We start from the raw sequence: 16872 nt of genomic DNA, 5'->3' as shown, positions 1-16872 counted from the left end.
CGACTACCGACCGAAATTGGTCTCAATGAAAGTTTTATTTTTAATATTATTTTTAATTTTATTAAAGTAAAACTTTCGATTATCAATTGTCTCCATATTTGTATCTATTCATTTAGTTTTTCAGTAATATTTCCTAAATATCCAGAGATATTTAATTCCTACTCAATGCAATGAAATAATTACAAAGTCGATGTTTATCTGTGGTATCATTTAAAGTGTACACAAGGATAGTGCAACAAAGACAAACATATGATAGAAAATAGAATAGTAGAGCAAGCTCTGTTTAGGGAAGGAAAACAAAAGGTCATTAATAAATAATTAAAGGCATTATAAAAAGGAAACAACAAACGAGAGGACGAGTGCCGGTTTAACCTAACTTCGGGCCCTGGGCGCTGGAGGTTTAGGGGCCCCCTTCATTGCTATTCGTTTTCAGTTTTTTAACAAGAAAACACATGCATTAACTATAAAGGCTTATTGTAAAATCTATAAAATATTTTTTAACAAGCAAGAAGAATAGCAAATGTAAAAAAAATCCAAAAAATACATTTAAAAATATAAATAAAAAAAGGAAGTTCCACAAAACAACACATGACAAGCAAAAAAACATCAAGACAAAAATTAGATCACTTTTTTTCTTGACTTGGCATTCGCAAACTGCCATATAATATTATTACAATTCCATTTCTACAGTTCTTCATTCTCTATAGACAATAGTGATAATGCATCTAGGTTTTCTTGGCCCAAATTTGACCTTAAATTAATATGTTTTTATTCTTTTTAAAGCCGAAAAAGACCGCTCGCCTGACGCATTAGAAATTGGTATCGTCAAATAAATTTGCAGTAAAGTTAAAATATTGGGAAAAGTTGCTTTTACATCCTGGAAGAATCAAATTTTGCATAAATTGTATGATATTTATTCAAATTTTGGCATAACGTTACAAAATGGGTAATTTCATTATGCAAGTTCTTTTTGGTTTCATCAACATCGTTTTTATGTTTCTCGCATAAAGTATTAATTGACGTCTTGACTTCTTCTTTATCTCTAGATTAAAAAAACATCTAAAAGCTGTCAATCGCATTCAATTCGCGGTTCTCAAAACAGCGACTAATTTTCTGGACAACGATTTTTTTGTCGCTGCGATTTCAAATCGCAAGTGGAGTGCTAGCCTTAGCACTGTATAATGATAAATTGCAATTTTTGTAATGGCTTTACTTTTGAATGTTTGAAAGAGTGTGTACCTATTGTTTGGGTATTGGCATTTTCGAGAATAATCTATTCTTTATCTATAAATTAGATTTAGGTATATCTATTTTTGTCTTTCGTTTTAACCATTTTAAAAGGACTTATTTTGTTCCTATTTTAAAACAACTTATTTTAAAACCGAAAAGTGAGATAAATTATTAGATTTCATTAGATATTATTCCCCACAATTCAAAATGAAATTATTATAAACTAAAAAACTCTGTTTGCGCGATTATTTTGGATACAATTCGAGACATGGCCATTGATTAATAACCTACATACACAGTTTTTACCCAATACTTGGGTAGTTTTTAATCAATGTCATGGCGATATCTGACAACTTTCTGTAGTTTTTGGAAAAGGCCCCCGCCACAAACACTGACACGGGGCACCTGTGGGGCTAGGCTATGGCACTGTTTATAGGCGTGAAGAGATGTAACAATAGATCAAAGGCGTTGGCAGTGTATTGGCGTATCTGCGTATGAGATTTTTTTTCGGAGAATATGTAAATTATTTAGCGACTTTATTTTTTTATAATTAAAAGGAACGTGCCCCTTCGAGCCCCTGGGCGTCCACCCCAAGCGCCTAGTGGATAAACCGGCACTGACAGAGGACCTATATGTAAATTTAATACAGCTAAGATCTACTTTATATGCAGTAGACAGAAGAAACAAACTCTTTTTCCTTGTTTTGAAAACCATGCGGGACAGAATCGTGAATTTCGAAGAATATCGTCTTTGTATCTTTTTATGTACTTTATCTTCAATTGGCTATTGAGATGATGTTTAATTTAACATAGTAAAAATCCATCTGTGTCTCATTCACATCCAAAACTTTAAAGAATTATTTACGACAAAATACCCATATTAATAATACATGGTTGAAATCGAATTCAAAGAACAAGAATATCAATTGAATGTGCGCATCTTTTATTACCTATTGAAAGTAGGTTACCGCCCATCGTAATTGTAGCAATTATTTTAAATGATACCATCATTTTGTTACTCTTCACTGATATCCTAATTATACCTAAACGAGTATGTCATGCAGAGGAAAGGTTTCATGTCAAGTTTGAATAAATAGTATTAATATTAGTCTTAATTTTTATAGTACGGTAAATTTAACGGTGTTTTCCAATCTCTGTGCGAATAACCGGCAAAATTAAAAAAAAAATGCAAACAATAGTAGGGAAATAAATAAATAAACCAAGGTAAACAAACCATACCGAAGTAAAGGAAGAAAAAAAATGTAAAAGACAACTATACCAACAATACAGGGTGATTGATTAGTGGGGTAAAGCTCAATAGCTCCGCTATAGTAATAGATAGCAATAAAAATTAATAACAAAAATTTTAGCCACCTTTGAGCCTCACATTACAAAATTAGTTAGAATGTTACAGGGTGTTCGATAACACAGTGGCAGACCAAACTTATGTTTTTTTAAAAGGAACACCCTATATTTTATTTTATATTCGAAATCCTGTTAACTTCTCCATCACAAAATATAAAGGTTTGTTATGTTATACAGGATATTTACAAAGTTATAACCAATTTTGTATGAAAATCGTAACAAGTTCAACTCCCTGTATAAATAAAAATAAGCACAACAGCAATGGTTTATTCATGCCATATTTTTTTATTTATTGTCAAAATTTTTAAGAATTATTGATATTGCTAATTTTCTTTATATCAAATACAGGGTGAGTCAAATCGCAAGTACATTATTTTCTCAGTAATGTTAAATGGAACACCCTGTATTTTATATCATTGTTGAAAAGTAACATTACCGTACTTTAATTTTTATATAACATTTCCTATGTCCAAATTTATTAGTTTTCGAGATAATTTCATTTTTCAGAGCAAATTATTTTAGGTGTCTAAATTTATCTAAATTTTAAGTAAGCCATGACTGAATTGACAATTGACGATTACTGATTATCAATCCGGTAATCAATGTAACAATGTAGCAAATATAGAAATAAAAATAATTTATTAGTAATACATTTTACAAAAAAAACACAACCACAACATGCAACATTTTTTAAACAAATAAAAACTACTTTTTTATGTAAATGCAACAAATAAACAAAAAAAATTAGTAATAAATTTTACAAAAAAACACAAAAACACAAAATGCAACATTTTGTGAAGACAATTAAACACTACTTTTGTATGTAAATGTAACAAATAAAGAACAAAATATAATTTTTCGGTATACATTTTGCAAAAAAATAACATGAAAAAATTAGAAGCTACTTTTAATAAAATATTCTTAATATTTAATTACATAAGGTTGTTCAAAATTAGCTCCTAACACATTTATGCACGCCTAAAAACGATCATTGAATGAGCTACTTACTCTACGAAGCATTTGTAAATGAACACATCGAAATACACTTTGTATTCTATTTTTCATCTCATCCCTTGTTGTTGGAGGTATTTTATAAACTTCATTATTAACGTAACCCCAAAAAAAAACAGTCCAGTTTATTAAATTCTGGTGATTTGGGTGGCCACGCTACTGGTCCATTGAAAATATCTCGAAAACTAATAAATTTAGCCATAGGGAATGTTATTCAAAAAGTTAAAGTATACGGTAATGGTACTATTCAATAGTGATATAAAATACAGGGTGTTACATTTAAAATTACTGAGAAAATAATGTACTTGCGTTTTGATTCACCCTGTATTTGATATAAAGAAAATTAGCAATCCACAGAGAACGACAGTTCTCACCAGTGGCGCACAACACCCCTACAAGCGACACTATATATACACGAAATTTTCGATTTTCTAAACCTGACTGAATTGAAAATTGGGCCAAATCCCATCTTAAAGTTTAGGAAAAGACTCGTCCATCCATATGTTACCTCTCCATTTTGGTCCAAGGGTGTGGATTTTACGGCCCTTCCCATTTAAAGCCTGTTTTTCGTTCTCGTCCCCAAAACTCCCAAAAATTTCAAAAATTTAAGCCCGACCTTTGCGGCTTCTGATAGCACAGATGTTTCTGATAGCACCTTTCCAACGCATGTTTAATTTTGAAAATCGGTTATACCATTCAAAAGTTATCGAGCTCAGAAATATGACTCAATTTTTATTTAAAAAATGGAAAATGTTTGTGGATATGTATGTATGTATGTATGTATGTATGTATGTATGTATGTGTGTGGAAAAGTTACACCGATCTGAATTTTTTTTTCTGTGTTTCAAGAAGGTGTGAGGGCCGATTCAGAACCGGTCTAATTTTTGACTTCTGACTACCCGTAAGCCAGCTAGAGGACTAGGTAGATACAAAATAGCATATTTTTTGGGCGTATATATCTTAGGTTCAAGGAAAGACAGGAAAACCGCAAATACACCGAATCAATAGGGTTGAGTTAAGCTTTCAAGTGGCGCCTAAGCGATCAAGCTGAGACATACACACTGCTCGCCATAGCCAAAAAACTGAAAAATTAAACTTTGAAAATTTTGGTTTTTCGACAATTACTCAAAATTTCAACCTACGAATTGCACCAATAACTGAGCGTTTGTAGAAGGACTCAGGACGCGTCTAACAGTGTATACCTCATATCTGGGAAAATTCGAATTTTTAAGTTATAGGCTTCATAAGTATAATCAAATCTATTTCTTACGGGAAAAACGGTTTTCCAAGCTCAATAATTCCTGTAATACGTTCAGTTATCATACTCGATCTTGGATGCTGGTCAGATACTACTTGTCAATACGTTTCAAATTCATGTTTAGCGATCAACATCAGGTAAACCGTTCAGAAGTTATAGAGCTCCAAAAGTATAATTAGTCCAGGAACTGAAATTTTTCACTTCGCAATTTTTACAGAATGGATAGATTTGCTTGAAAATTTGACAATAAGTAGTGGATAGTCCAAGGATCAAAATCTATATGATGCCGAAAGACGCTTTTACCATGGGGTTGTTGCCACCTCATCTCGAGGGTGGAAATTTTTTATTATATTTTGACCGCAAATGCTGGTAAAAATATTAATTACTTATAAGCAAAAAATGTTCATTATACATTTTTTTGATAAAATTAATAGTTTTCGATTTATTGGTTATCGAAGCTGTTAGTTTTATATCGAAAAAATTACCAGAGAACGGCAGTTCTCGCCAGTGGCGCAGAAATACGCCCCCCTACACGAGGCACTATTATATACACGAAATTTTCAATTTTCTAAATCTGACTGAATTGAAAATTGTGCCAACTCCCATCTTCAAGTTCAGAAAAAGACTCACCCATTCATATGTCAACCATCCATTTTGGTCCAAGGGTGTCGATTTTACGGCCCTTCCTATTTAGGTCTGTTTTTCGTTCTGGCCCCCAAAACTCCCAAAAACTTCAAAAATTTATGTCCGACCTTTGCGGCTTCTAACAGTACTGATCATTACCTTTCCAACGCATGTCTAATTTTGAAAATCGGTTATACCATTCAAAAGTTATAGAGCTTAGAAATGTGACTTAATTTTTATTTAAAAAAGGGAAAATGTTTGTGGATATATATGTATGTGTGTTTGAAAGTTAAACCGATTTGATATTTTTCCTCTGTGTTTGAAGAGGGGGTCAGGACCGATTTAGAACCGGTGTAGTTTGTGACTTTTGACCACCCATAAGCCAGCTATAGGACTTGGTAGGTACAAAACGGCATATGTTTTGGGGGTATATATATTCGGATCAAGAAGAGCCAGGAGAACCGCAAATACATCAAATTAATAGTGTTGACTTAAGCTTTCAAATGGTGTCTAAGCCGTCAGAATCAGACATACACACGGCTCAGTATAGCCGAAAAACTGAAAAACTAAACTTTGAAAATTTTGGTTTTTCGACAATTACTCAACATTTCAACCTACAAATTGCGCCAATAACTTAGCGTTTATAGAAGTACACCAGACGAATTTAACGGTGTATACCTCATATCCCGGAAAATTTGAATTTTTTAGGTTATAGGCTTCATAAGTATGATAAAATCTATTTCCTGTGGGAAAAACGGTTTCTCAAGCTCAATAATTCCTGTAGTAGCTTCAATTTTCATACTTGACCTTAGATCCATCAGATACTACTGGTCAATACGTTTCAAACTCATGTTTACTGATCAAAATCGGTTAAGCCGTTTAGAAGTTTTTAAGCTACAAAAGTATAATCCAATTTACGATTATTCCCGAAATGGTTTATGTAGTTGTAGTGGTTACGACGCTAAATTTGATCTGGCAACGGGCAATCCGACTTCATTTACCGGCCATCTCAATTTTTTTTCGATCTATTTCGAATAAAAAAAAATCTAGTGTACATTCGATGGACACTAGATCATTTGGGAGATAATGCAACAAAGGTGACCATTTATAAAGCTTGACGTGTAATAGAGGAACATTGCATTCAACTTCATACATTTAATTTATAAATAACTTTGAAAAACTCCTGATACAAGAATAAAAAACCGCTAAACGCCGTAAAAATGAGTGGCGCATAAAATATTCCAGCTACAAAAGATCTGATATGAATATTACGTGGCGCGAGAATGGATTTTCATTTGATGCAAAACAAAATTCTAGTTTTATTTTAAAAGATTTTTCCATAATATTTGCTAAATTTGAAGTAAACGCGCACAAAAGAGTTTCAAAATTCAAACTGTATCAAAGTTACTCTTTTGTGGCGCGTTTACTTCAAATTTAGCAAATATTATGGAAAAATCTTTTAAAATAAAACTAGAATTTTGTTTTGCATCAAATGAAAATCCATTTTCGTGCCACGTAATATTCATATCAGATCTTTTGTAGCTGGAATATTTTATGCGCCACTCATTTTTACGGCGTTTAGCGGTTTTTTATTCTTGTATCAATCATTCTTGAAAATTTTGACAATACGTAAAAAAATACGGCATTAACAAACCAGTGCTGTTTTGCTTATTTTTATTTATACGGGGAGTTGAACTTGTTACGATTTTCATATAAAATTGGTTATAAATTTGTAAATACCCTGTATAACATAACAAACCTTTATATTTTTGTGAAGGAGAAGATAACAGGATTTCGAATTTAAAATAAAATATAGGGTGTTCCATTTAAAAAAAAACATAAGTTTGGTCTGCCACTGTGTTATCGAACACCCTGTAACATTCTAACTAATTTTGTAATGTGAAGCTCAAAGGTGGCTAAAATTTTTGTTATTAACTTTTATTGCTATCTATTACTATAGTGGATCTATTGAGCTTTACCCCACTAATCAATCACCCTGTATTTAAGTTCCAAATCATTATAAGACAAAATAAAATATAAAGAAAAACAATAAGATATACAATAGTATATTGTGTAACAAGTGCAGAAAGGTACTAATTTCTCACGAGTTTGAAAAGTTGCGGTACGAGCGCAAGCGAGTGCCGCAATTCAAACGAGTGAGAAATTACCTTTCTGTACTTGTTACACACTATACTTTTTCTACAACCACATATTTTGCTAAAACTAAAAATCACAATTTCCAATCGAAGATTTATTATAACAATAAATTTTAAACTGTGTTTAATTAATACTAATCAATTTAAATTCCTTATACCTAAACAAATTACACAGAAATCAGTTAAAAAATTAATGCAATACATTAATTTGTTTGAATTTAAACTATTTCAAATAATTATTACAAAATAATGTCACATTTGACGTTATATTTATGTTTATGCAGTCACGGATTTCCACCAAACCTACTTCATTCGACGTATCTTGCTGAGGTTGCTAAATCCTTATTGGTTAATTGATAATTATAAAATACACTAATTTCAAAAAGTATCGCATAATTTTTGAAACAGAAAAAAATTCTAAAAATCATTTTTAATTTTTAGCAGAATGTTATAATAATTCCCGTCTATCGTCTTCTGTGTAGGTGTCTACAAACCCATAACATTTCAAGTTAAAGCGTCTTTTTGCCGAAAAAAAAAACAAGAAACAAAACGTTGTTAAAGCAGAATATTTATTTGGGTTATTTGAGTTCGAGATTTTGATCTGTGCACTATGTCTGCTTGAGTTTTCAACGAGGAGGTGCGTTCTTACAAAAAATGAGAAATATAACGTCAGAACAAGCAGCCCAAATTGTAGGTTTAATTGGCGATGGCCGATCGCAGCAATATCTTGCTGAAGTTATGGGAATCCACCAATCCAGCGTTTCAAGAGCTTTAAGAAGGTATAGAGAATGTGGAGGATACTCAAGAAGACAAGTTCCAGGACTTCCCAGGTGCACGAACCCAGCAGATGAACGTTATTTACATCTGCAGACTTTGCATACACGTCATGTTACAGCTACACAACTGCGAAATGATCTTTCCATAGCCCGTGGCCCGTAATGTTCAGTTCGTAAAGTGCCAATTCGGTTAGAAACAAATTAAGGGAATTTGAAATCAGAGTCAGAATGTCTGCTACTGCTCCACTGTTAACGAAGGCACACCGTATGGCACGTTTAAATTTTGCACCAGAACATGTCGATTGGGATATTAGCGACTGGACTAATATTCTTTTTACTGAGGAGTCGAAATGTACACTTTGTGGATCCGACAGTGCAAAGTATCTATCGGATTCGAAAAGTGCAAATTTGAACCCATCAATAAAAAGAATATTAGTCCAGTCGTTAATATCTCAATCGACATGTTCTGGTGCAAAACTTAAACGTAACATACAGTGTGCCCTCGTTAACAGTGGAGCAGTAGCAGGCATTCTGACTCTGATTGCAAATTCCCTTAATCTGTTTCTAAGCGAATTGGCACTTTACGAACCGAACATTATGGGCAACGGGCTATGGAAAGATCATTTTGCAGTTGTCTAGCTGTAACATGATGTGTATGCAAAGTCTACAGATGTAAATAACGTTCATCTGCTGGGTTCGCGCATCTGGTAAGTCCTGGAACTGGTCTTTTTGTGTATCCTCTACTTTCTCCATACCTTCTTAAAGCTCTTGAAACGCTGAATTGGTGGATTCCCATAACTTCAGCAAGATAGTGCTGCGATCGACCATCTCCAATTAAACCTACAATTTGGGCTGTTTTTTCTGACGTTATATTACTCATTTTTTGTAAGAGCGCACCTCCTGATTGAAAACTCAAGCAGACATAGTGAACAGATCAAATTCTCGAACACAAATGTCCAAAATAAATATTCTGCTTTAACAACTTTTTTTTTCTTCAAAAGCACGCTTCAACTTGAAATGTTATGGGTTTGTAGACACCTAAAGAAGACGATAGTCCGGTATTACAACATTCTGCTAAAAATTAAAAATTATTTTCAAACTTTTTTTTCTGTTTCAAAAATTATGCGATACTTTTTGCGTTTAGTTTATTTATTAAGTATAATAATTATTGTCTTACAGGTTATATATTTGTCTACACTTTAACCACAGATGTAAACAGAATATAAAATATAACGCTACTCAGAATGAGGTAGTCTACTGTGCAGAAAAGAACTTTCCGGCACAGAAACGTCACTTTTCTGCACACTAATGTCATATATCTTATACTGTGAGAAAATATCAACTTTGTTAACATAAAACTGTGCAGAATAGTATATTGTGCAACAAGTGCAGAAAGGTACTAATTTCTCACGAGTTTGAAAAGTTGCGGTACGAGCGCAAGCGAGTGCCGCAATTCAAACGAGTGAGAAATTACCTTTCTGCACGTGTTTCACACTATACTTTTTCTACAAGCACAGTTTTTCCTAAAAATAAAAATCACAATTTCCAAACGACGATTAATTATAATAGGTACCTATGTGATAAATTTTAAACTGTATTTAATTAATACCTACTAATCAATTTAAATTCCTTATACCTAAATAAATTGCACAGAAATCAGTTAAAAAATTAATGCACTGCCTTAATTTGTTTAAATTTAAACAATTATTACACATTATTGACATTATATTTATGCAGTCACGGATTTACACAAAACCTACTTCATTCGACGTCTCTTGCACAGGTTGCTAAATCCTTATTGGTTATTTGATAATTATAAAATGTTTAATAAGAATAAAATTGTAAAATAAAACAGTTGTAACATCCATAATTTAGTTTCTATGCTATAGTTAAATATAATAATTGTCTTATAGGTTATATATTTGTCTAAAGTTTAACCACGGATGTAAACAGAATAATGTTACTCAGAATGCGGTAGTCCACGGATGTAAACAGAATATAACGTTACTCAGAATGAGGTAGTCAACTGTGCAGAAAAGAACTTTGCGGCACAGAAACGTCACTTTGCGGCACAGAAACGTCACTTTTCTGCACACTAATGTCAAATATCTTATACTGTGAGAAAATATCAAGTTTGCTAACATAAAACCGTGCAGAAAAGTGCACTTTGAATAGTGGTTGTAGAAAAACGTGCATTTTGAATAGTGGTTGTAGAAAAAGACAAATTTCTAAGAAGATGAACGAATCATGGCAAAGAAACTGTCAATGAATAAATACTTAGGAGGAACCAGAAGCACAGAAAGCTGGAATTTGATAAAAAATTTGAGAAAAGAAAAGAATAAGGACATACTACAGAGTATGCACTGAACGTTATGTCGCAAAGATGTCTTGACATAAATCAAGATGTATTCATGTGTTTCATAGATTATAACAAGGCCTTTGATAAAGTGCGGCATGATCATCTAATCAGACTCCTGGCAGAAAAGAATTTAGATAAACGAGACATCCGACTAATAGCAAATATGTACTACAATCAGAAAGCAGTAGTGAGAGTAGAGAATAATACCACTGAAGAAATTGAAATAAAGCGAGGTGTGAGACAAGGGTGTATACTGTCACCAACCTTGTTTAATCTCTATTCCGAAGACGTAATGAATAGAACACTCTCTGAGCAATCCATGGGTATTAAAATAAATGGTGTTAGATTAAACAATCTGAGATTTGCCGACGACACCGTTCTGATCGCAGAAACACTTGAAGAGCTACAGACATTGGTGAATAAGATAGCAGACTGCAGCGAATAATATGGACTATCTTTGAACATAAAGAAAACTAAATTTATGGTAATATCGAAATCAACACGAAATGTCTAAAATTTATATTTACACAATGAAATTATCGATCGAGTTAGCAAATACAAATATTTAGGCACTTTTGTAAATGAAGACAACGATAGCTCAGCAGAAATCAAAATAAGAATAGAAAAAGCCAGATCCATATTCACTAAAATGAGAGAGTGTTCTGTGGAAGTGATTTGAGCCTTGAAATGAAACTTCGCCTGATGAGATGTTACGTACTTTCTGTGCTGTTCTACGGAATGGAGTCATGGACGCTGAAAAAGATTGATATCAAAAAATTGGAGGCATTTGAACTGTGGATGTATCACAGAATCTTGAGAATATCATGGACGGAGAGAGTCACAAACGTCGAGGTATTGAGAATAATGAATAAAGAAAAGGAAGTCATATTTACGATCAAAAAACCGAAAACTGCAATACTTGGGACACATTACAAGAGGCGAAAGATATGAACTGCTTCGAATAATTATGCAGGGGAAGATAGCAGGAAAAAGATCCATAGGAAGAAGACGAAACTCCTGGCTAAAGAATTTACGGGAATGGTATAGCTGTAGCAACAACGAATTGTTTCGGTCAGCAGTTTCGAAAATACGTATAGCCCTGATGATCGCCAACCTTCGGAACGAAGATGGCACTTGAAGAAGAAGAAGAACAGAGTAGTACCGAGCACAAAACCTGAAAACTGGGACCAGTATTTCAAAGAACTTCTAGTAGAGAATAGAGTCTAGTTTCAAGAACATGGAAACCATGTTCTACAGAAGAAATTAAACAACAGTAGAATTAACAACAGAAGAAATTAAAAATGTATGTAAACAGCTCAAGAGCAAAGCACCTGGACCAGCGATATACCTGGAGAGTTGCTCAAGTACTGAACGAGTTGCTCAAGTACTAAACGAAAAAATTATATATAAGTTATAACTAACATCTTCGGCAACTATTTTAAGAATGCATAATCACAAGCAAAATTCCTATGGAATGGAAAACATCATATTTCAGTACATACTAGACTTAAAAAGGGACATAAAAACAATTGTGAAAATTACTGAGGAATAGGTGTAACCGGATGAATGAGTAGAATATTTAGATTCTGAAGCAGAACGAATCTTCCATAATCTGAAGATTATTCCATAAGCTTTATTTTTAGCTGCTTAACAACGTGGTTTCAACGAACTGTATCATGTAGGTTGTATTATGAATAATACAGGGTGCAATTTTGAAATTATAAAGTATGGAAACCACTTATGAAATAAAATAGTTTGTGTCCTTATTTTAGAAAATTATAAAAAATACTGGGACACAGCGACCTTTAAATTCAAATGGGCGCTTAATAAACATAAATTTAAATATACAGGGTGATTCACGGAAGTCTAGCATAGTCCATGATCGGTAGTTTTAATGAAACACTCCGTATATTTTTATGTTTTTAGAAGCTACTTAACAACCTCATCTCAAAAAAGTGTATTATGTAGGTTATATTATGAACAGTATAACGTGAAATTTTGAAAGTATATATACATATTTCGTCAAGACGTTAAATACATAAAATTTTGAAATTCATAATTTATCGCACTTTAAATAAGGGTAAGGGAGAGTTGGATAAAACGGGATAGTCGGATAAAACGGGATACCTAGCCTAGAGACCCAACTAGTGCTGCTATCAATCGGACAACGACGAAAACTCGTTCTCAGTCGTCATTTTAACATTCTCACTTCGTTTTACCTCGATGCCACTATTTGAAGAAAAGTTGTTGTGTTTAGAATTGTTTGACTCCATTTTTTTGGTACTTTGTACTTTTAAGTGCGTTGTTTTCTACATTATATTGCCTACATATATAAACATATAATTCCGGTGACTATTACACTTAATTAAGCACTCATTAACGAATATTTTCATGTGTAGTCTATCTAATTTTATTTTCACGTTTAGGCAGGAGCCATTTTTGTTTTGAAAAATGTCTGAGTTGGACAAAACGGGACACTTTGGATAAAATGGGATACAGTTTCTTATGTCCCGTTTTATCCACCTATTTATTTGTTGTCCTATTAATTTTTTAAATAGCGATAAAGCGTGTTCTCATACTGCAGAAAAGAACAACATATTTTTATGTGACTTTTGTTCTGATATACGTACCTAGTCCTAAATAAAAGGTCTTATTTCCCATTTTGCAATAAAACATAAAAAAAGCCTATTTTTAAGTTTCTGACTACTGAAGATATTGTTTTTTCAAAGGTAAATTTTGCTTTGCAGTCTTATGTCTACTTAATTATACTTTTTAGATAATGTTATGCAAAAAATTAAATATTGTAAACCTATCGCGTTTTATCCAACCGTGGTATGCTAAAACGGGATGTGTAGGGCTTTAATAAATATTTTTTTACTATTTTCCAGTCATTAAAAATAGTTAAAAATATGTTTTGTGTGCTTCAATAAATGTTATACCTATAAAAAATAATAATATGATAATTTCTTTAACATTTTTTCCGTAATAAAAATAAACAAGAATGGTATCCCGTTTTGTCCAACTCTCCCCGTCTCCTCTATTATTTTTTTTTAAATTAGCTATTAGCTAATTAAGTATATCAATTTTCTAAACAAGTATCAATATATTGGGTTTTGTATTTATATCTTGACGAAATTTATTATTGTATATTCATAATAGAACCTAGACCCTACTTAATAATAGTTTGGTAAGATCAGGTTGTGAAGGAGCTTTTAAAAAAATAAAAATATACAGGGTGTTTCACTATAAATAAAGATGGTGGACTATGCCTATGCTAGGCTAGATTTGCGTGAATCACCTTGTACATTTAAATTTATGTTTAAAAGGCGCACATTTATAGATAAAAATCGACGGGTTCCAGAAGTGCCTTCCACACTGTAGAATATAATGATAAATTTTTATGATAAAGTTATTCTGTTTTAGGTGACCGATGTATATCTGTGATAAATCCCGGAAAAATCGAATCTCGCTCTGCCGATTCGTGGAGAGGTTTGGTGAACCGCATTCGACATCTCCTGCTAACATCTTATGCAAAAGCAGTCTACAGACTAGAAGAGTACGTCCGACAACAAAGAGAAAAAAGGAACGAACAGGGATGGAATTTTATGCAATATTTCTCACTTCAAGTAAGTACTTAAACTACAAGTACCAGTAAGTACTTAAAGTACAAGTATTAAGTACTTACTACAAATTGCAGTGCTGTCGTATTCTTTTTACTGTATCTAGTAACACGGTCCGTTAATTTTAGTACAACTCGTTGACCAAGTGTGCCTTCTGTTGGTTCTATTTTTGTTTGTATCATACAAGTAGCCTGTGTTGGAGTCGCACCTGGTCTATAACTTAATCCCTATTTTTACCGGTTTTACGGGGAGGTATCCCCTTGAATCCCCTATCTTTATTAATAGATTCATATATCAACTGAAAGGTACTGTCACTTCTCGCGGCTAGAAAAGTTTGGGTATATTTACATTCTACACATCAAAGCAAATTATCAATCATCAAAACAATTATGCTTCAAGATAAAGGCAGGTTTTGTTTTTATTTGATTCAGAGTTGGACCACCATCTCCATATAGCTATTTCAGCATCTATGCATGCTCAGTGAAGCTATGCAGTCACAACTCTGAAACAAAAATCAACAATCCTGCCTATTTAAGGGAAAACATGGCGATGCAATGTTTTCACCTGTTTAGACGCAAAACAGCGACATCTCTCGTAATACGAGGAAGACGAAAAACCCTAGATACAAAGTTTACTACTTTTATACAATTAGAATAATTGAAATAAAAATATAATGAACAGTATTTTAAATCCAAGACTTTTCGTTAAGAAACTGCTTTCTGGCTGCATCCTGTATCTCCGGCTTTGACAATATATAAGCAAAAGAGACGACGAATATCGAAGAAAGCAAATAAAGGACACTAGCCACGTATTTACCTTCGTTTCGTCTAGGAAAAGGACCGAAAGACAGTTTCAGGTACATACTCAAATCTGAGTAAAGATGAAAAAGATAAGGCAGGTTTTGTTTTTATTTGATTCAGAGTTGGACCACCATCTCCATATAGCTATTTCAGCATCTATGCATCCTCAGTGAAGCTATGCAGTCACAACTCGGAAACAAAAATCATCAATTAATACTATCCGTCAATTAATACCTTAGAATTGTATAAATATGTACACATTACATACATTTTTGTTTTCCTAGACGTCTATACGTAATAAGGCCTTTCTCACTTTTTTTGTCTAAGTGTACTGATATCAACAACTATAGGTATTGTTGACTGCATAAATTCTGGTAAAGTAAATATTTTAATTTCCTATTTACTTAATTAATGGATAATTTAAAATTTTTCATTTATGTTCGAATGACTTGAACTCCAACATATATGCAAATTTGATACTGTTTTTATCTCAAATATTAAAATAAACTTTAAACGATGTGGCTAAAATAACAATATAACATCTAGGTTACATTGACAGTTCTTGACGTCCTTCTGAGTTGCTCTTGTATTCAGTTGTCAGTTGGCCATTGAAATCCAATATGTGAGGTTTAATTCAACAAAAAATTCCAACCACGTGGGAAGAGTCCTGTGTTGCCCTGGGTAATATCCAGGCATATCTGGAACACCCTTAAACTATTATGTTAACATGTAATACAACATAATTGTTCACATTTAAAGGGTTTTTACCCAAAACATTTTGGTGGCTCAGGCATGCTATTTTTTGTAAGTGTGGCCTCTTGTTTTTTAAACGTCTGTCAACTTTTTAACTTTTTTCTCAATTAATTAGGTTATACTTAATTTTAGGGCGTTTAGAAACACTGATGATGGATTTCTTAATCCGAAAACGTTTTGTTTTAATGTGACCCTTATTTAGGGTATTTTAAAATATACTTTACAACAAATCTAGTATTTTTCTAATATTGAACCTTGTGGGACTCCAGATAGTGGAGTGCATGGTGTGGATAGTTGGTTGGCGACTTTGACGCGTATTGTTCGATTTGAGAGATAGGAATCTATGATTTTGATGAACCTTATAGGCAGCAAAGTGATAGGCAGACTCCGCATCTGTGACGCTCATTGATTCCTTGGGAGATGAATGGTGCTGCTTCAATCATTGTATTATTTGTAGAGTGTTCAGCTCTGAAGGTTCTTGGTCTATAGGATTCTGTGTTGATGGGGGGTTTCTCTGGTTTAGAAATCATGACAGTGTTGACTACTTTCCATGAAGTTGGAAAGTACGAGGTCTGGCTATTAAATAACGAGACTGCTTATGAAAAAGAGTTTTATTTTAAAAATTATTTTACAATCGAATGCTCTCCTTCAATATATTCCCCCTTCCCTCGCCACACATCGTTCCATTCGTTTTTTCCATTGGTCAAAGCAATGCTGGAAGTCTTCATTTGTTAGAGCTTTCAGGAGCTCCGCCGTTTTTCGCTTCACCTCTTCCATCGACTCGAACCGGATTCCTTTTAAGACAGACTTGATCTTCGGAAACAGGAAAAAATCACAGGGTGCTACATCAGGCGAGTACGGCGGGTGTTCGAGCACTGGAATGCCTCTAGCGGCTAAATAACGCTTGACAGACAGCGCATT

At 33.2% G+C, this 16872-nt stretch overlaps 1 protein-coding gene across 1 annotated transcript in view; it reads left to right on the top strand.

Annotated features, from left to right (window-relative positions):
• LOC114329182 (trafficking protein particle complex subunit 10) overlaps positions 1-16872 on the top strand; it is a 143603-nt gene that overhangs the window by 24066 nt on the left and 102665 nt on the right. Inside the window, exon 4 of the mRNA XM_028278205.2 lies at positions 14202-14404. Coding sequence (XP_028134006.1) covers positions 14202-14404 — 203 coding nt within the window. The remainder of the gene's footprint in view (positions 1-14201; positions 14405-16872) is intronic.

This window comes from Diabrotica virgifera, chromosome 6, assembly GCF_917563875.1.
Source record: "Diabrotica virgifera virgifera chromosome 6, PGI_DIABVI_V3a".
Lineage (NCBI taxonomy): Eukaryota > Metazoa > Arthropoda > Insecta > Coleoptera > Chrysomelidae > Diabrotica > Diabrotica virgifera.
The sequence above is the reverse complement of the archived record's forward strand: the minus strand, read 5'-3'. Positions and strand labels throughout refer to the sequence as shown.